Below are 21,157 nucleotides of genomic sequence, written 5' to 3' on the forward strand. Positions count from 1 at the left end.
AATGAAATGTGTTCACTGATATTTCCTGATCCCTGCCGGGCAGTGCTCAGAAACCTTCACTGTGAGAAGTGTAGGTGAGGGGGATGCTCAGATTTCCTGCAGTTTTCTATCACTCTGGTTGTCAGTTCTGACTCCTTCAGGTTTCTGGGATAATGGTGAATGACAAAATATTGTTGCCATGATATATTATTTCTTTCTTTATGCATTATTTCCCCTCTTCTGATCTTTATTTCTGTGTTCTTCACTCATTATTTTTTAGCTCTAAAAATCCCATTCTTACTAGTGGTGCCAGCAAAGATCGAACAGCACATTGGTTTTTTATCTTTATGCTGACAGCAGTAATTCTTACTCACTTGGAGAATGCAGTCTGTATCCCAGCACTCACGCAGATGAATAACAGACATATAGACTACTGCATGCTGCAACATTGGCTTTGTTTTAATCCCCTGACCTGTTATTTATGTGGTTTTGCCAACACTGTTTGGTATGATACTTCATTAACAAGCCCTATTTTGCTTTTTCCCAGGGTCAGCTTGAAGGACAAGCAATTTTTGTAAGTATTGCTTCATGTGAACCTTGGTCGCAGCTGTGATTTAAAATTAAATTGAACATTCCTGACCTGCTCTTTCCCCATATTCACGCACAAAAGTTAATGGCAGATGTTGGTTCTACTTAGCACTCATACAGGAACCTTTCAAGTCAAAAAGTGTGAAATATAGTAGCTAAAGCACAAAATCCAGAGGTGAAGGAGGTGAACATGTGTAGGTACAACAGCTCTCTCTTTAGCAATGGATAACCTTTTATCTCAGACATCAGAAGTATTTATGGATATGTTGGCTTGCTGGAGAAAATTTGCATAAAAAGTGTTCTATACCTGGGCAATGAGGACTTCAGGGAACAGGGACAGTTGGGTAGTAGACACAGAGTGACAGGGAAGAACAAAAGTCAGTGAGAGAGCAGGCAGAGAGGGAAAATTCTGAGCCAGGAGACAGAGAGGGGAAAACCTGAGCCAGTCCAGCTAAAAGCAAGGAGGAGGAGCACAGCAAGAGGCCAGCCATGCAACGACCAGGAGGAAGGAGTGGGAGACTAACAACTAGTATAAAACAGGTTTGAAAGAAATACCAGCCCTCTTAATGGCTTTGCAGCTGGTGAGTTATTCAGATTAATTATTTCCAGTCCTGCGCTCAGTCCAGTCTGCTTCCTATGAATAGTCAACGGGTTGGGTTTATTGTGATGGCAGAAGCAAGCAGGAGGTACTCAGGTTTGTGTAGGGTAAGGGCAGAAGTTTCAGTGTTTAACAAAAATCCCTAACATCAACTACATCCTGCAAACTTGTATATTCTAAGAGCTGTTCTAGAAGTAGAGAAATCCCACAAAGTTGGTGGATCTCGCACAGCTTTCGTTGTCTGAGTTAGGGGAAGTTTGCTTGGACTGTAGGAGGCTGATTTCCAGATAGACCTCAGGATGCACTTGAACCAGGACTATCTGGTTCAGTCCCAGCTGAGCTGAGTCTGGATTATGGCATTTCAGAGTTGAGGTTCCATGCTGGGACCTATTCTTCTGCTTGATAAAAATAACACTTCCGAAGGCTACTTGTGGAGAAGTATGACTGACTGGGATTAATCAGGTCCCAGCTGTCATTAATCCTCAGGAAGTGGTGTTCTCACTGAAATGCTTTCTGTTATATTCATACCAAACTCAACAGAAATCTGCAATTGTTTTGTGGTTAAGTCTGCGTAATTCATGTTTCCATCACTAAGCCTCCTCTTACAGTGCTGAGCATGATCCCCCCACTTTCTCAGAGGCTTCTCTGGACTGTGCAAGACTGTCATAGCAAGAGCTGAACTGCATCAACTGTTTCTGTGTGTCTGCCTGGGCCTGTGCGTTAGCAAAGTGGATAATGCATTATAGCTGTATTATATCACCTTAGAATAGAGAATATGCAAGTGAAAGCATCCAGGAGAAGAACAGATGCAGTGTAATTTAATAAGGCAGTCATTCTACTGGACATAATATTCGAGAAGTTGAGCACAAATATAAAATAATTAAAAAAAAAAAAAAGAAAGAAAAAACCCCAAGAACAAACAAGAAATAATGGTTGACTTTAAAAGTGAGAGGTCTTAGGTCAGGCACAGAACTATGGAGAGCAGTATTGTTCCTTATCAAACCACAACACACACCAGTACAAAATGAGGAATGACCATCTGAGACCTGTAGTACACGGAAGGAATTGTGAGGAAATCAAATGTCATTAAACTGAGCGCATTTTCTGTAGTTGTTCTGTAATCCAGGTTTTGGGATTTTTTTATTAAAACAAAACAAATCAGAAAACAGGTTTTCTTTAGAAAACTATTTGTGATCCTGGTTTCTGTGAGGCAGTTTACTGCACAGCCTCACTAGCAGTTTCAACACACTGGAGGGAGGGCAAGCTGTGTGGCAAGGCAAGGAGGGATATACGGTTTCTACATTCACCTGACTGCTATACTCCAGAAAAGGCATCACATTACTTCCCTCCGTTCAAGAATGTGAGATTATGATGAAAGGGTTTTACCAAGAATGTTGTTTAAAACAAGAAAGTGAGATTGGTGCTGAGTAGAGCCTCATTGGCAATGTAATGTCCGGATTGAGGTATCACACTTCAGAAGGTTGGGCAGAGCCTTGGGTGACATGGTTTAGTGGGTGGTGTCCCTGCCCATGGCAGGGGGGTTGGGACTAGTTGATCTTAAGGTCCTTTCCAAACCTAACTATTCTATGATTCTATGTTTCTAAAATATAGAGGCAATGTGAGTGGAGAGAAAGACTACAAAAGTGATGGGCATCTAACTCTTCCACATACTACCTAAATCCCTCATTTGTGTGGGCACTGTGTCTCTTCTGCAGTGGAGAAAACTTGAATTTAGGACCCTTCTCCCAGATACAAGCGAAAAAGAAAAAAGGAGGTGAAATATGTACTCCCAGGTTCTTGGGAGGTGGGGTATGAGGAAATGTGTTTCTTCTTTAGAATCTCATTTGGAAGTGTTCTGGTGTGAGATGGGTATTCACTGAAATTGCCACAGGTTAGGCTAGCTTGATGGTGTCCTGAATCTTTACTTATTCACTAATGTCTTGATCCTAGATTAGAAGGTACTTGATTTAAAAAAGTATTCTCTGTATGTCCAACAGCTATGTTTGTGGAGAGGACATTGCCAAAAGAAAGAGATAGCCATGTATATAAGGCAAGAGAGCACTTTGCTGAGATTTTGAGGGTATCCATATTGAACTTAAATTCCTAAGTATCTTGATTGGCCTTGCAGTCAATGAGTTTTGTTCTGTTTAATTTTCTGTAAGAATTAAGTCCAGAGGTAATAATAGGAGGTAACTACCGCAATATCCCACTCTCTGCAGAGGCCAAGTTCCTGAGCAACGTGAAAGCAGTAAGACAGATAATGAAGGATTTATTTTTTTTTTCTCATAAGAATAAATGCAGTAAAGAGGGATGTTGGCAGGAACCAATGTACACAGTTTAAATACAGGTGGAGAGTATGTATGGCATAGGTATGGCAAGTGGAATGGCAGGAGCAGGGTCATCAGTATGGTCATTGGGAGGAGGTGACGGGTTTTCAGCAACACTCTTTTCAGATCACGTTTGGAAAGATCTCAGTCACTTCAGCTATATGAGGCTGAAAGACCAATAAACACTGATAAATCTTTCGGTGTGAGCTTCCTTGCTGCCGCTGTCTGGGCACTTACTTTTCCAGCATTGTTATAATCTCTCTCAGATGAATCCAAATCATTCAAGCAGGGAAGCTAGGGACCAGGTTAGGAAAGCTAAGGCCCAGTGAGAATTAAACTTGGCTAGGAATGTTAAAGATAACAGGAAAGGATTCTATAGGTACATAGCAAATAAAAGACAGATTAGGGACAAAACAGGCCCCCTCCGGAAGCTATCAGGAGAACTGGCTACCCTGGATTTGGAGAAGGCTGAGGTTCTTAATGACTTCTTTGCCTCAGTCTTCACTGGCAAAGGTTCTGACCACACCACCCAAGCCTTAGAAGGCGAACGCAGGGACTGTGAGAATGAAGACCCAAGGCCCACTGTAGGAGAGGATCTGGTTCAAGACCATCTTAAGAACCTGAACGTGCACAAGTCCATGGGACCTGATGAAATCCATCTACGGGTCCTGAAGGAGCTGGCAAATGAAGTTGCTAAGCCACTGTCCGTTATATTAGGGACTGGAGTGATAGGAAAGGAGTAATGGGTTAAAACTTAAACAGGGGAAGTTTAGATTGGATATAAGGAAGAAGTTCTTTACTGTGAGGGTGGTGAGGCACTGGAATGGGTTGCCCAGGGAAATTGTGAATGCTTCATCTGTGATGGTGTTCAAGGCCAGGTTGGACAGAGCCTTGGGTGACATGGTTTAGTGTGAAGTGCTCCAGCCCATGGCAGGGGGTTGGAACTAGATGATCTTAAGGTCCTTTCCAACCCTAACTATTCTATGATCCTACGATTCTATAATCAAGGGTGAACGATGGAAAAATAGGATAATGATCAGGTGGCCCATGTTCATTGGAAATTAGTGACTGAGTGCCAAAACTGCAGATAAATGACAGATGACAGGGTGTTGCTAAACAATGTTCTAATAATAACAAAAGTTCTCCAAAGAGCAGAGAAGGAAAGCTTGTCCAAAATACCATTATAAGGTAATCTAGGAGTTAATAAAATGTTGGGATTGTTTACTATTTTACTGCATCTGGAAATGCAGATTTAAAGTCTGTTCCAGCATAAAGAGAAAGGAGATTTCTGCATTTTCATATGCACTGTGAACAACATTATCGATATGAGAGAATGAAAAACAAAGGAAAAATTCTCTGTAAAACAGTTTTTTATAAGTGCTTTTCCCACATCAAAACAGGCTGTGGTGTAAAACCTGGCATTTCTGTTTACTTGCATATGCTGTCAAAATTTGTACATCTGGGATTTGCATCTCTCTACAGATAGGTTGCAGGTAAAGAATGCTGAATTTCTATACACATCTACATATGCTCCATTAAAGTCCAGATCTAACTGCCTTAAGTTGATCCATGTTGTGTGTACCAGTCAGTGATAAAATGTAATTTTTTGGTGACATTTGCTAATTTTGGGGTGATTTGAGCAGGTCCTTTAAAGAGTATTCAGCAGCAGAAGCTCTTCAGATGGAGGTTAACATCACCTCCCTTACAGTAGTTGTCTGTGGGTTAATCTTTCTGAGTTTATGAGAGAAGGACAAATAAGGGAAATGCTTGCTTCAGGTCAAGCCAATAGCTGGGCTAGGAAAATTGCGAGAAGCGATGGGACTGGTTTCTGCTCCATGAGAAATTGAAGATCATCAGTTCACACTGCATCAGCTTGCTTTGTTCTCAGAAGCTTCTACAGTCTCTGGATTTAAAAGAAAAACAAACAAACAAAAAAGAAAATGCACCAGACTGATACTGAATGCCAGAAATTGACTCAAGGGAGGGAATAGTATGTGACTTTGACTTCACCAGTCAAAACGCTGGACAGTGAAGGCAAATTCTGAGTTATGCTGAGACATGGATCCAGGTCATCCCTGTATATTCCCCAGGGGCAAAGCTGCAGCTTGAGAGGAAACACATGGTGCTGTTTGTGTTTGTTGCTTCTGAGCTGGGCTTGGGACAGTCCTCCTAGGAGGTTGCATGGAAAATACCATGTAAAATCCCTGAATTCCAGTTCACAGCACCATCCCCAGTTACATGGAAGAGCTTTCACAATGTTTTTGTCTTGTTTTCTTTTGACTCTGGTAGGAAGTTGTTATCGGTGATCTAAAGCCAGGCACTCCGCACCGTGTTAGCGTTGGAGCATATGGCTGGGCGGGGAAAGGACGACCCAGCATGCCCAGAGATGTGACAACCTTATCCCAAGGTAATGCTGTGCACATGGCTTTCTGTTGCAAAACTGGCAGGGCATGTCTGTAACACAGCAGGCCACTGCACCTTAATCTCTGTTGTATATAGTATTGCAATATTTTTCCACAAGTGTGGGGTTTTAGAGGGGCAGCAGGTGAGGGGAGCAGCCTGTGAATTTGATTCTCAAGCCTGTGGGGTTTGGATTTTTGTGTGTATTAGCCCATCTGCTTCTCTAATCATATTCCTTTGCATTTCTTCTGTCTTAGATAAGTGCATGCCCCCGGCACCGCCCCATCAGCCCCAGATCGTGGTAGTTTCTGATTCAGAAGTAGCATTATCCTGGAAGTCTGGAAGTGAAGGAAGTTCTCCCATCCAGTACTACATGGTGGAGTTTATCAGGCAAGTTTGCCAGTGAAGTCGGAATTTCAGTGCTCGTGCACTACAGGATTTCATTCTTTCTTTCCTAAAATTTCACTTTAAACCACATATATATTCTTCTCATGCTTTATTTACTTACTTTATCTAGTACACTTAGTTTTACTAAGCGTTAAATCACTGTGAAAATTTAAAGATATAATGAGAAATAATCAATTTTTTTATAAAATCCCAGTAAGTTGTACCTTCTGATTGAAGTAAATAACATCTAATTTGATCTGTTCCCTCTAATAATGACCTGGGCAAGTGAAGTTTTGGGTTTGTCCTGTCATCAAACACTATTGAACCATGCTGAGAAAAATATGTGTGCCAGAGCAGTTCCCCTGAGCAGGAGTACCCTGGGCTGCTGTAGGAAATAATCTCAAGACTGTGAATTCAGTATGTTGGGTGATTTTACCTGACACAAGTCTTCTTGGTCTTGAGCTTGCAGGACTCAGACTTGCTTTGTTATTGTAATGCTAATTCAGTTTACATGAAATGTTGGCCTTTCTGTTTAGATTTTTTTTGGAGGAAGTGGGGTGTTGGTGTTTGGTTGGGGCTTGTTGGTTTTTTGTTTTGTTTTTTTTTTTTCCTTTATATTAAATTCTCTAAGATTTTTAGTGATAGAACTGAACTATGAAAAGTTGACAATCAAGTTGCTTTTCTAAGGTGCGTATGAATGGTTAGAAGGAAGTGGTTTTATCTACATGCACATACAAGTGTTCATACCTGACAGTTCATATGCTTGTGTAAACTAATATCTGCATACAGAACTATTTATTTTCACTTGCTTGCCCCTGTGTTTACCCTTACAGTAAATGCAGAATTCAACTTCTGGTAGTTTAATCCTTTGAGTGAACTACCTGTGATGACAGGTTTTACTTGAGGTTTCTGGGTGAGAAGGGAGAATTGCATCTTAAACTACTCCAAACTGTAAAGGTCAAAAAAAGTTCTTCAGAAAAAGACATTCAGTTTTTAAAAAGAGTCGTTGTCAAAACAGACAACTATTAGTTTTCAATGCTCAAATTATGGTTACAACCTAGAAAATATTAATGTAATTAAAAGAATTTCCAGGCTGAAAGTGAACTGTTTGTATTTGAATTGAAATGCCCCATGTTTGTTGGGAAGCCATCCAATGTGCATTGCACTGGGAGACAGAACAGGACAGCTGAAGATGCATTATGGCCATCATGTAAACTCTGCTGTATTATTACCGTGAAATTTCTCCAATATCTATTTTTTGAACGCAGATGTTACGTGAGCCTTTTTATTTTCTTCCTGTCTCTTCCGTTTCATTTTCTTGGCGGATGGGAAGGGGATTTTGCTGGGGTCTCATTCCTTCTGTTTCCTCTCTGCTTTTGCTGGAAAGTGGAGCCTGCAAGTTTTTGTACACATGTTCATAGCATCAGGGGCCTCCCAATGGAAGAAGAAGTGGGCACCATCTGTCCATCTGATGCATTGGAAGTTCACCCTTGAATACTTTTTTTCAGCCAGGGAGGGGAAAGCTGCCTTCACTGTTTAAGTGGAAAGATGCAAGTAATTGAAATGTCAGTGTTTTGTTGGTTTTAGACTTTGGGAAAGAATTTGCTAACAGCACAATGTTTTGATTACACTGTTTAGTTTGAGGTTTAAAGCTAAGCTGGAAGCGTATTTGTTAATTTTGGGATTATGCTCTCTTAGACTTGGAAGCTTGATTATATATTTGGAGAAATTTCAATGAACCATAAGTCTTAATGGTAGTTAGAGGTAAAGATTTAACTTTAAGCTTCATTGTCTTTTTCTGCATATAGTTTTAATTACTGTAAAATGTATTAACATGAGTTAAAACTGTTAATTAAACCAATGTAAAGCCAAAACTAAACAGTGCAAGTAAATTTTGAATTGTCCTCTTATGTCAAATAAATACAATACTATCCTGTGCTTTTGCAAAATTACTAACTTTCTTATGCAAATCTGTAATTTTTGCAGCACGAAGGTCTAAAAGCTGACACTGTTTAAATCATTTCCATCCTCTTAGAACTAACTTTATGACTTTAATCCTAGCAAAGCCATGCTAGGAGACCAAGAGGAGGGAAAAACACTTCATTTGCTCAACTGTCATATTGGGGATTAAAACCTCGTGACAATTCAATACAATAATTATTTGCACATACCAGGATCTAATCAGAACCAGAGATAACCTGCAGTCCATTTCTGCTAAGGGCCTAAGTTTGGGCCTTTATTTAGGCACTTGCATGGGTTTCCCTCAGGACCTTTTGGTTCACTATAGGCAGGGCTATAGCTCACTATAGGCAGGCACTAGGGCTGCAGGCAGTTTCATATGTAAAATGAGCTGGGCTAACTCAGGCTGTGCTCTGCTGTTGACCATAAAAGGATGCTACGAAGATCACAATCCCAACTTGCCTGAATGCCTAAAATCCGGAAGGTGAATGTAGGTCTCACTGCTCACTGCACAATTCATGGGGAATATGTAAAAGAACATGTTAAACCCAAAACAGTTAATGGTGTCTGTGGAAGCTTGCAGGTTCAGTGTAAATAGTCTGTTGGTTTGTGCTGAGAACTATTTTATGACAAATAATATTCTTACGAAAGCCTCCAAAGTGGGACCCCAGACTTAAACATACTAATTGGGGTGTTTTTCCTAACGATACTATAAAAAAATGATGCTCAGAAATGTCTTGGATATTTTCATTTGAATACTGCAAATACTCAAGTTTTTAATCGGTTGAGTGACTGCCCAATTATCTAAACTTGGAGACTAACATCCAGATTTTTATAGGTGGCAAGCCTCTAACAAACCACAAGCGTTTCAGCACCTAAAATCCTCTAAAAAGGATTAAGTCACTTTCTTTTCATCTTCTTGGTTTGAAGACGTAGTCAGTAGTTTTCAACATTAATCTTAACATACCCAAGGAACCCAAAACAGCAGATCTGATCAGGGAGGCACATTCTAATGCTCAGCAAAAATACCATTAATAATTCTTTCCTGGTTCGTATATCAAACAGGTGCACCTGTCTCAACATTTTCGCTACTGTTTGCGAGGGTTAAATCCTTGAAAAGGTAGTTAGTAAAGAAGGAGGAGTGGAAGATGTAGGAATTGGTGAGGACATACTTAACAATATTAGACAGCATCAGAAGAATATTTAAGAAAAGAATGAGGTTAGAATTGACCTGGCATATTGTTTGATATATTTTGTAGGAAGTATCACTATAAAACTAAATAATTAGTAAAAATAATATCTTACAGTGTATTATTTTCTACAATTTGTATTTTCCACAGTGAATAAGAATGTACTGTACTTGTCACCACATTTATTATTTGTAGGAATTGTTTTTTCTTTAAATTGTAGAGATGAATTTGCCACTTCAGTACAAACATGGTACAAAACAACAATCAAAAACCTTATAAATTGCTAGCAGGTGCTTCCTATTAAATCATTTCCAGATGATTATAACAGGAAGTTCAAGTGAAATTAAATTGTTGTTCTCTCCATCAGAAAGATTCACTTTCTTAAATGAATCAGTCCCCAGATTACAATGTAAAGCAATAATCTGAATGCTTTGGGTACATTTGGGGCAGGATTCTGCCCTTGGTTTGTATCCGTCCAGTTCCATTGACTTTACCCGTATGTTCATTATGTTAAAAAAAACCTGATTTTGTCACTGAACAGATTCTTCCTGCATGGCATTTCTGTGTTAGGGATGTACAGCTGTAACTGCAAGAGTAGAACAGGCCCAGGAAAGTTGCCTGGTTTCCTTGTACACAAATGCAACACCCAGAACAGCCCTAAGAATTCTTGTCCAGAGACAGAGGGACCCATGCTAGAGAATGCAGTGCTGCAGAAGGTGGAAAAAGTGGCATCAAAATAAGCTCTTCTGGTGTGACAGTTGACGCAAACTGAAATTTGATGCAAAAAGGGTCATTGGAGAGAGTTTTTAGCAATATTATCCCATCTTAGAAAACGCAGGAGCTGGCTGGCCCTGGATACAATCACCAGCTGAGTTTGTTGTGTGTTTCTCCCCATCTGTTTGCCATTTTTCCATCTTGTACCGATTTGTTCACACAGGGAATGTTCTGGAGAAGTAGCAAAGGTCAAGTGATAAATCTTCCTCTTTCCCTCTCCTTCTGCAAGCTACAGATGCTTACACATTTGCAGGCATTTCCTTTATTATTCACTTCTGCAGAAGGAAGTCTTACGAGAGGTAGTCAGTGAAGGCAAAGGCTAGCCTACGGTTTGTGTTATCTCCCGCATTTTTGTATGGTGCAATACCTCCTTTGGGTCCCTTTGTCAGGGGCATGCGTTTCCACTGGGCTCAGATGTCGGCAGGATCTGTTGTAAAAAGGCTGTGAGGCAGCTCTTGAGCTAGCAGAAGTTCCTTAGACTGGAATTAGAGCAAAAAAAGATGTGCACAGGAAAACTGAAAACACTACTAAGAGAGCATGTGGAAGGAAGCGATGTTAACAGATTTCATTTGGAAAACACTATACCTTTTCATTTTGGCGCAAGCATCAAAAGCTCACAGAGGGCAAACAATGAAAGTGTAGCCAAAATAAATGCCTTTCTGTCTATCAAAAAATGGTGGTGAAGGGTGACTTAAGATGGTCTGCTTAGCTGTCATTACGTCTAATGCTTTTGTCTAATTTTATTTTTATTTTTAGAGATACAATGAAATATGTGCATCCTGTGTGCCACTGTGCACAGGAGCTGGGCAGCTGGGAACTGCTGCATTTGCCATGCTGGCATAAAGCAATGAAATCTCGGTGATCAATAAATCTTGTATTGACTGGTAAAAGGAAACATACATTAACTTCTGCATTTCCTTCCAGCTGCAAATAAACAAATACAAAATGCCTGCCTGATGCTGTAATTTTCATTGAAAGACTGCTGGAGACATTTGCAGCTAGTCCTATGTAAACATTGGTAGATTCAGGGAGCACTTGGAGGTTATTTAGTGTAATAAATATCACAAGGACATATTAGAAAAGGGCACTGGAATAATATTCTCTGAAAGTCATTTCTGTCCCTATTTTACTTTCATAGGCTTCAATCTAAATATTTTGGGTGGCCGAGATTTAATGTTTGTGTTCTTATTTTGTTTGGTTTTGTTTTCCTTTTCTCATTCAGTTCTCTCTTTGATATGAAAAGACCACTTTTAGAGAGAGTAGAAATGGTGTGAAAGCAACAGAATGCTCTCTCAAAGTATTCTGCTTTCCCGTGTCCCTCTGCTTCAACATCTGAGACTAAACTGCCGTGTGAATGGTTGCACTGATTTCACATTGATTAAAATGGTACTTAGAGCAAACATTAATTTGCTGCTGGCTTCCAGTAGGAATCAGGAGTAAACAGGTATTGTCCAAAGGCAGACACAGGAATTTTGTTGCAAAATCCACATACACAGGCCAGGTTTTAGGCATTATAGTTCTGATTTGTTTTGTGGGTTGTTTTTTTTTTTTTTGTTTGTTTGTTTATTTGTTGTTTTTATAAGGAGACTAGACTATTTTTTGATCCAGATTTTCTAATGTGGCTGGATTATCCTGATTGCCTAAAAGATCAATGTTAGATTCTCAAACTGCTAATGCTTGTATATGTTTAAAGAGACTTACTGCCATTAGAGCACAAACTCCTAGAAATAAATCAGTATTTTTCTCTCTGTTGCAAAGTACTGTATTTATACAGCCAAATAGGCGACTGGGAACCGCAGATAACATAACTCCATTTGAAAACTATGAATCCCAAATCCATGAAAACAGAACTTGATTATTTTTCAAGCTGTCCTCTAAAAAACCTCCTTGGCTTTATAAGTAAAATTTGAATATTGGGGTTGTGTTGCTGTATAGTTTTGATATCTCAGGCTTTGCAGCTTAGTAATGGTTGCACAATCTGGCCCTTTAAGAGTGAGGATTTCAGTAATGATTTAGCATTAATTTTCTTTTAATTTCCCAGGAAAGTTTAAAGGCAATTAATTTATATAGCTTTAATTATTTATGATCTTGGTTTGTTTGACCCTGAAGGCCAGATCTTGACAGCAATTGGACTGTAATAAGAGAGCAGATCCAGATGGAGTCCATGGTTCTCAAAGGACTTCTCCCAAACACCAAGTATCAGTTCGCTGTCCGAGCAGCAAACTCCTATGGATCCAGCCCTGTCAGTGCACCGAGTGACATCATCCGAACATTCAGTGAGTAGAACCACCTTTTATGTAATTCAAACCATATAAAAATAAAGTACTATCTGTAAATGAAGTGTGGCAGACTGCTGGTGGAAAGAATTGTTTTCCAAGCACAGGCACCTTGAGTCTGATATCTCTTAGTCCTGTCTGTGGAGCTTGAAGCATCCTGTGAAAGTCAAGCCATAAGCAAAGATATGAAAAGCACCAGGCAGAAGCACCCTCATGGTGTTGCTCTGCTCTGTAGGTCATTGCCAGATATTTTTGAATCGCTACTTACTGCCTTTTTGTGCTGTCTTCATGCAGAACTGATAAGTGAATATCATGGGGGAAAATGAGAGAGACAAGTCTACTGTTAATCTTTTTTTTCCAGTTCTTTGAAACTGAACCTTACATATTACATTTATAATTTAAACAACTCTGAAGGTCCAAGATAAATCTACACTGTTTTGTGAGGAGCAAGGCTCTTAAAACTATTAAGCACAATCATGAAAATGATATAAAGAAGAAAGCATTCTTTTTTGGTCAGAAGCTGCATGGCAAAAATATTAAGTGAAAATGCATTCAACCATACTTGAGTAATCACAGACGGTTAACTATTACATTTACATTTGTGTAGAAATGTAGACTATGCACACTGCAATAAGGTGTAGGCCTTGAGCATGTCTGCTAATGGCCTTCATTGGGGTACAATGTTCTAGCGTGTTTGTGGGCTGACTTTGAGGTGCTGTTGCTCCTCATCACCCCCAAAGTCTTAGCTGTATGTGAGAATCCCAACCAAGCCACATTGAGAATCATACAAATTATATCTCTTGCACAAAGTGTCACAAAGACAGTCGATGCAGGAAGCAAAGCCAAGGCTGTCAGGCTATGGGGAGTAACTATATCTAAAATTTGCCAAGCTTTTCATCAAGTTAAAAAGGTCTCAGAACTTTTAAGTTCCAGTTTTGAAAGCATTTCTAGGGGACAGAATACCATGAAAGAAAATACCTGGATATCATTTTGGTAGATTAATGAACTATAAAAAAGAAGAACAAAACTGACCTTTTTTCTTCTCACTTGCATGCTCAATTGCAAATAATGTTTAATTAACTGGTAGAAATGAGCAGCTGATATTCAGCTAGGACTGTGAGCTCTGCAAGAAGAATTTGCATGCAGCAGAAATGTGCACCACTTCTTTAGTGGCATAATGATCAATTTAACCCACTAAGGATTTATTTCTAAATAGTTTCTCTACGTTAGAATCACTTGTTTTCATTGACTTTTATACATCCGTTTCCATTCTTTTTTCCCCTCTGTCAGCACCTCAACCCCTTGAACAGTTTGCATGAAGTTTTTCAAGGCTGCTGAACTAAGTTTAACTTCTGAAGTAAATGTTTGGGAGAACACAAAGGAACAGCAGTACGCCGGGGTTCCTTGGCCTTTGGATCCTCAAGGGTCAGCTCCTGCTGCCTCAGGCACACTTCTGTGCTCCTCAGTATCCTGTTTATCTTTGGATGTGAGTGGCTGCATTCTTTGGTCAGAAAAGATCAAGTGTTTAGCTTTGTTATAAAGGTGGAGTAGTATGGAGTAGTTCATGCTGTGCTTATTACTGCGGTACTCTAGGAAAAGCATTAGGAAACTAGCTGTTCTGCGAAGACCTGTTGAGATGGCTCTAAAACATGGGTTTCTGTCAGTAGAGCTTGGAATCAAATTCATGCCTGCTGTATGCAAACACTGATTTCTGGAGAGGTTCACAGGGGGCATTAGCTTGATTCTCTGTGCCTGGATCAAATCTGGAAGTGAATGTATTATGCATTTTGTACTGCTTTCTGAGGAGGCTCAAAAACTGTGTGCCATGGCAGGCACATGGGTGCTGCACCAAGCAGCTGACAGTGCCTGGGGGAGACTCTAATGAGTGGGCAGAGCTCCTGAAGCATGGTGCCATGTCATGTCCATGATGTGCTCCAACCGTGCATGAGGTCTCTCGTACTTAGGGTTACTTTGGCAAACGCTGGGCTTTTGAGCAAATACGAATGTGGTTCCTTCGCCAGTCTGCTCTTAAATCCAGGATGGATTTTGGAAATAGGCTTAAAAGCTATGTATAGCCACTGTGCATGAAAGCCTCTGTTATCTTGTCTTCACAACAACCAGCTTTTCGTAGAAGAAGGAATGGTGTTCAAAGACAAGAGAGGATGCCTTTAAAAATAAGTTCTGTGGCTTTCTGGAAGCAGCAGTGTAACTGAGTGTAGCAGCCCTCACCTGGCTTTAGCTGTCATGTCTTTGTAAGAAACTGTTTTGAATGTTAACCAGATACAAAAGTATGTTGTGCATTACTAGAAAAGCTAACTTTTGTTGTGAAAAAAATGGTCCTCATTAGTGCCATGCATAGCCTAAACATTTATTTTTCCCCAATACACTAAAAAAAAAGCCTGTGAAGAGTAATTTAAATGGTTGACAAGTTTCACCGAACAAAAACATCTATGTTAAGCTCAAGGGCAACAAAGTAAAACTCCCTTCCAGCTCAGATAATGTATCTGCATCTTCCCCCTTCAAGTAGCCAAAAAGCCAATAGTTACCTTCTTTGGCCTAGTTAGTCATTCATTTGGTTTCTCAGATATAGACATTGGGTGGACTTGATGTTCGGTAGGTCTTGTGCTTTTCAGCTGTCACTGCAGAAGGGCATGTGCCTTCCAGACGTCTGCCAGGCACATGACAGTTCTCTGGAGATGTCTCAGGTACCATAATGCATCTCAGATGGCACCAGAGAAGTGACTCTCTCAAAGTGCCTGCAGATACCTCTTATTCACCTATTGCTGCTGGAAGGGTGTCAGACAGTTGGCATCTCTGAAACTGAAACAGCTTTGCTCTTCAGGGTGCACATTTTAGGAATTAGTGTCTTCAGTATTACTACAGTTCCTCCTCCCATGTATGGAGTGAAACATGCCACAGATATTTGATGCTATTTTCTGACTGTGTGTTCCTCAGAAATACCTGAAATATCTTAGGAAGCTGGCAGAAGTTCACACGATATCTGGGTCCTTTGCATTGCACTTAGGCCGTGTGGCACCAAGGTCCCTAATGTTTTTGAATTCTAAAATTCCATCACTTTATGCTTGTATATTCTGGATTTTATGCTCATTTTGAAATGATTAGTGCTTTTCTGATGCTTATTTTATCTGAAGAACAAATTCCCAGCATTACCTCAAAGGCAGTGGACCTTCAGGTTCCATGTTGCATTGCACAGCTCTTCTAGGCAGTTTGAGACAGCGATGAGTCCTGCAGATACTGAATCCAGGATACTTGGAGATGTTTTCTGCTGGAGTTTGTCTCATTCTCACATGTAGGTCTCGCATTTTGGTTTTAAAAGGTGGCTGGCTTTGCCATACTCTTGATTTCGTTTTCAACCCCGCAGAGAAGGGCATTGTCTTTGTTCGCTAAAATGCTCCTCTGAAGGGTTGCTGACAGTATCACTTAATGTGACAGACCTCCCAGCGTCCTTGCAATTAGAACATGTGGCCTTGATTATAAGCAGTTACCCCTTACTTCGTAAAAAAGTCATGCTTGGTTTATTGCTCCATTTTCAGGGAGGAAGGAGAGGGCAGGTTTCCCCATGGGTTCTCATTTATTTGTGATCTGGCTTTTTTTTTTTCTAGATGGTAATGATGTAATAAATATTTTTTTTTGTTGTTGCTTTTCTTAGTTACAGATGCAGGTTGTGGTTTTTTCACTTATGTGGTTGTTGGGTTTTTGCTTCATTAAGCTTTCAATGTGTCATAGACAATTTACTTGAAAACAAAAGATTGCACATGTTCAGTTTAGTAACAACAAAATAAACTATCCCAAAGAATCAAATAAACAAAGTGTCATCACCTGCATTGCTTAAATAACCTTCGTCTCCTGGGGAAACAGATGGGGTTTGCACTGTGCCTGGAAGGTCACCAGACTTTGGATTTGCCAAACCAACAGAGGAAGCGTCTTCTGTTAAAAATACCATCCTGCCTGTCTCCACAGCAAATTGACAGAAGGGGCTGCTTAATCAGGGTACATCCCTTCCTCTGGTCCTGGCTGTCACGACCAGGCTAATACCAAGCAAGGCACTCTGCGCGGCACTTGAATGTGTTAGCTGAGGCTCAGGCAGAGGAAAATGGAAGTCCCTCAGGCCCAAACCTTGATATAAATGATAGTGATGTGTCCTGGAGATAGCAAATGGAGAAGGTTTTCCTAAGAACTGTTTCCACAGGTCTCCAAAGGCTTTATAAAAGCAGTGTTTGTATTTATAGGCACAGGAACAAAAAACAAGAGACAGGCCAAGGGATGTGCAGTGCCTCACTGTGTGTCACTGACAAGAATAAAACTCAGATTAAAATGTGTTTTGGATTCAGACCTGTGAGGGTTCTGCGTGAAGGCAGTCAGTCTGCAAACACTTCCATTCAGTCTGCCCGTGTTGCCTGTGGGCCTGTGCTCTCCTGTGTCTCCTGGTCAGTACGCTCATGGCCACCTAATCAGCAAAACAAAAGTTTGTGTGGCTTTCTGTTTGTTTTGAGAAAGATTTCTTTGGTAGAACTTAATCCCTAATTATTTGGACAGGATCTGTCTAAAGTGTGTGACCCCCCACAGGTTTTCCAATTAATTATAAAACAGGATTATAGGACCTGGTAGAGGGTCTTAAACAGGCTTCATCTCCTTGTACACTGCAACAGTGATTTAATGAAATATAGCATGCTTATAATGTCTCTAGTCATTGTTTCAGTATTTGCAGAGTACCACTTTGCTTAATTGTCCCTGATTTACCACCCATTATAAGACATATCCTGGGCTGCATCAAAAGGAGTGTGACCAGCAGGTCGAAGGAGGTGATCCTGCCCCTCTACTCTGCTCTCGTGAGAACTCACTTGGAGTATTGTGTGCAGTTCTGGTGTCCTCAACATAAAAAGGACATGGAACTGTTGGAACAAGTCCAGAGGAGGGCCACGAGGATGATCAGGGGACTGGAGCACCTCCAGTATGAAGACAGGCTGAGAAAGTTGGGGCTGTTCAGCCTGGAGAAGAGAAGGCTGCGTGGAGACCTCATAGCAGCCTTCCAGTATCTGAAGGAGGCCTATAAGGAGGGACTACTCGTTAGGGACTGTAGTGATAGGACAAGGCGTAACAGGTTCAAACTTAAACAGGGGAAGTTTAGATTGGATATAAGGAAGAAGTTCTTTACTGTGAGGGTGGTGAGGCACTGGAATGGGTTGCCCAGGGAAGTTGTGAATGCTCCATCCGTGGAGGTGTTCAAGGCCAGGTTGGACAGAGCCTTGGGTGGCATGGTTTAGTGTAAGGTGTCCCTGCCCATGGCAGGGGGGTTGGAACTAGATGATCTTAAGGTCCTTTCCAACCCTAACTATTCTATGATTCTGTGTGTGTACTCACCTATTTAAATTCAGGTATAGTTAGAAGAGAGTAGATCTCCATGACTTCATTGCTTCTGCGTGCATTAAGTGTTACCAAGACTGCTCACAGATCAGCAGGTAAAGTAATACAGCATGTACTGGCTGAAACTCAGGTAGAGGCAGGGGGGACAAAAACAGGGATCTGAGGCTGTGCTATAGACCTATGGATATAAGAAGACCTTCTGAAGTCACGCTTTTCCTGGTGATGCCAAAATTATATCCTGAAGGTCTTTGAAGAAGGTTCTCAAAGCACTCTTTTCTACCAGTCATAATAAGCCATACCTTCTTTGCTCTCTCCAGGCTGTAAATGCTCACTAAGGTGAAAGGAATCTTTGTCTCATTTAAAACAGTGGATACATTTCATCTCCCAAGGTCATCTGCTGGAAAAGTGTGGAACTATTTTGGTCTGCTAGATGAAAGAGGCACACCTTTGGCTTGAGGAACTACCTGTCTCTCCCAAGCTACCAAGTGGTGTTGCATGCTGGTGTTTATTGATGTAGTTTAGTGGTAACTCCACTCAAATCGAGAGAGTTGCACTTCTCTAAAACTGGCATGGCATTAAAATCATGTTTCTATATGTATGTATGTGAATCTGAGACTAAGAATTTCCTACGTGTGAATATACAGGTACCTCATTCTCTGTGTTGCTCTATTCCTGCAATCCTTATTAAAACTAAATCCCATTGAGCCAATAGAAAGTTTGCTTGAGAAGAGAAAAAAATGCGGCAGAATTTGGACTACAACAGTTATTTATTTTTTAGCTTGTGACTTCTAAATTAAAAAATGGAGTTTGTGCATCACAGCTTGTTTAATGCAGATTGGATTGTTTTCCCTGACACATGATTGTATTTTTTCCCTTCTTTTTCCAAACTTTATGGCTTCTGTTACTTTTAGGTAAACTACAGTTTCGTGCACTAGAAGAACTGAATTAGTTCTGAAATAGTTTCAGACACACAATATAAAGGCAATAAGTAATATTACAGACCTGACTTAAAAGCAACAGTATTCCAGTGAGCTGAAAATTGCTGCATCTGGTGGCAGAGCCTGGCTGAGTTAGTGCTGGGGTGTGCTTCCTTCGTGTAATTTCTGTTATACTGCAAGTTATATTTGTCATACTTGTGTTTGAGGTAGAGCACACTGAAATTCTGTTGTAGAAATGCATGTCATATAAAATCACTGTTGCCAAAGAATGAGATTCTGATGCAGTGATGGTTGGAAAAACCTAACCTTGTAGTTGGACTACATGATCTTGTAGGTCCTTCTGTTCTGCTCTGCTCTACTCTGCTCTGCTCTGCTCTGCTCTACTCTACTCTACTCTTCGTACCTGGAGTAAAATTATCCTGTGATGGTGATTAACCTGAGTGACTATACAAGCAAATACTAGGAATATGAGTTTTTGTCCATATTTTGATATTATTCCATATGGTGGAATTAATTCAAATGAATGCAGGATCGTGACCAGTTCATAAATGTGCCCTTTTTCTCAGTAGTAATCCTTTGCCTGTTCATTCAGTCACTTGCAGAAATAATCTGGATGTAGTTTTTCCAGTTGGCCTCATCTCATTACCAGTTGTAAAGCTATGAGTTATCTGCTTAGCTCAGTTGATAGAACTCTGTGCTGAATACTTCTGTTTAATATTCAGTTAAATTGCATTATTAACAGATGATTAAGTATAAATGTTAGAGAGAAAGGCTTATACGCTTTCTCTTCTGGTCTAGCATGCTGCTTTAGTTGCAAGTTGCAAGTGTGTATGCCTCATTACCTCTGCTCACTTGACTCTGATTTTTCTGTATGCTGATGTAACATGTAAATCCATTGATAAGTAACTCCCACAAAACATATTGCAGGCAGCCAGTTAGCCAGCCAGTGCACGCATGTGTATGTGGTGCACATATGCTTGATTTCATAACGATCTGCCAGGATTTCTGGGTTGCAGTCACGGCAAAGAAGCAAAAGTACACAAAGATTTAGACAAGTGCTTTCCTGCCTGAACCAGATCAGTGAGTTTTTCCTTTATTCTCCACTGAGGTAGAAGATGGCTGACCTTGGCTAGACTGGCTCAAATAGCCCGGCAGCACTGTACCCACACTGCTCCCTGTGAAAGTCTGATGAGCTCACTTAGCTTCATCACTCACTGGCTCCATTGGGTTGTTCAGTGGTGGTAGTGAAGCTCGCACTACCATCAGGTGGCATTTTCTGGGTTGTCACATCCCCTTTCCATGGACAGCCACTGCCTAGCAAGACTCTGTGTCTCTGAATGTTGTAACATGAAGGACACACTGATTTATGAGAAAACACGGGCAGCTTGTGGTTGCTAAACTAAACACACACACATGATCAGCTTATACAGAGGCTTTGTAAAGCAAGGGTTACTGATGCTGACTTTAAGTGATTGCAAAATATTTTATGGAAAAAGCAAATGTGTAAATTCTTTTGTTTTAATGGTTATCAAATGTTTGTGTATTCTTATTCTTGCTAAAATGACAATGATAATGATGTGGTTATCTACATTACCTTTCTTCATGACTTTTGGCTTAATAGCTGAAAAGCATAAATCACTGTTTAACCAGAAATTGCTATATGAAGTGCAGAAAAGCACAGATATTTTCTGTGAGGACCCTCTTACTGTTTAATCTGCCTGTTTCCAACCTGGTGTCCTTCACATCACAGTTAAGTGCTGTAGGGGAAGGCAGAACAGATTATGCATGAAAAATGCATGATGTTTGTGCATGTTTCTTTTTTCAAGGTATGAAATTGTTTTAGAAAATAGCCTAAAAAGGCTAGGATTAGGATGCTAATTTCAGGAGCATAAGAGTGAGTCCTATGCTCCTGTCTGAGTCCTAAGAAGAGTATGTCAGGAAAGGCCTACCTTGGCGCATCTTTATTACTGTTCTAGCTATTTGGTCACCAACAGGTCAGGTATGGGACTGTGTATTCATAAAAGGGAAAAGTCAGATCTAAAAACTTTGATTTTTCTTAAAGGCCTTTGTCCCTTTCCTGCTACTAGTCTCAAATTTATGCTAATCTAAATTAAATTAATGTGGCTTCCCCGTCCCTGGCAGTGTTCAAGGCCAGGTTGGATGGGGCTTTGAGCAACCTGCTCTAGTGGAAGGTGTCTTTGCCTGTGGCAGGGGGCTTGGAACTAGATTACCTTTAAGGTCCCTTCCAAACCAAACCAATCTGTGATTCTGTGAAAAACAATTCAGTTATTAAAATGTTGTCCACACCAAAAAAGTTGAGCCATTGTCCTGGAAGAATGATGGATAAAAATCAGTT

At 40.4% G+C, this 21,157-nt stretch overlaps 1 protein-coding gene across 1 annotated transcript in view; it reads left to right on the forward strand.

The window, feature by feature from the left end:
* The window catches only part of EGFLAM (EGF like, fibronectin type III and laminin G domains), a gene marked incomplete at both ends in the record, with an annotated part of 75,165 nt that overhangs the window by 20,702 nt on the left and 33,306 nt on the right, over positions 1-21,157 (forward strand). Inside the window, 4 exons of the mRNA XM_080638645.1 lie at positions 527-553; positions 5,782-5,899; positions 6,150-6,294; positions 12,312-12,478. Of these exons, the coding sequence (XP_080494771.1) occupies positions 527-553; positions 5,782-5,899; positions 6,150-6,294; positions 12,312-12,478 (457 nt within the window). The remainder of the gene's footprint in view (positions 1-526; positions 554-5,781; positions 5,900-6,149; positions 6,295-12,311; positions 12,479-21,157) is intronic.

This window comes from Psittacula echo (assembly GCF_963264785.1).
Source record: "Psittacula echo genome assembly, chromosome: Z".
Lineage (NCBI taxonomy): Eukaryota > Metazoa > Chordata > Aves > Psittaciformes > Psittacidae > Psittacula > Psittacula echo.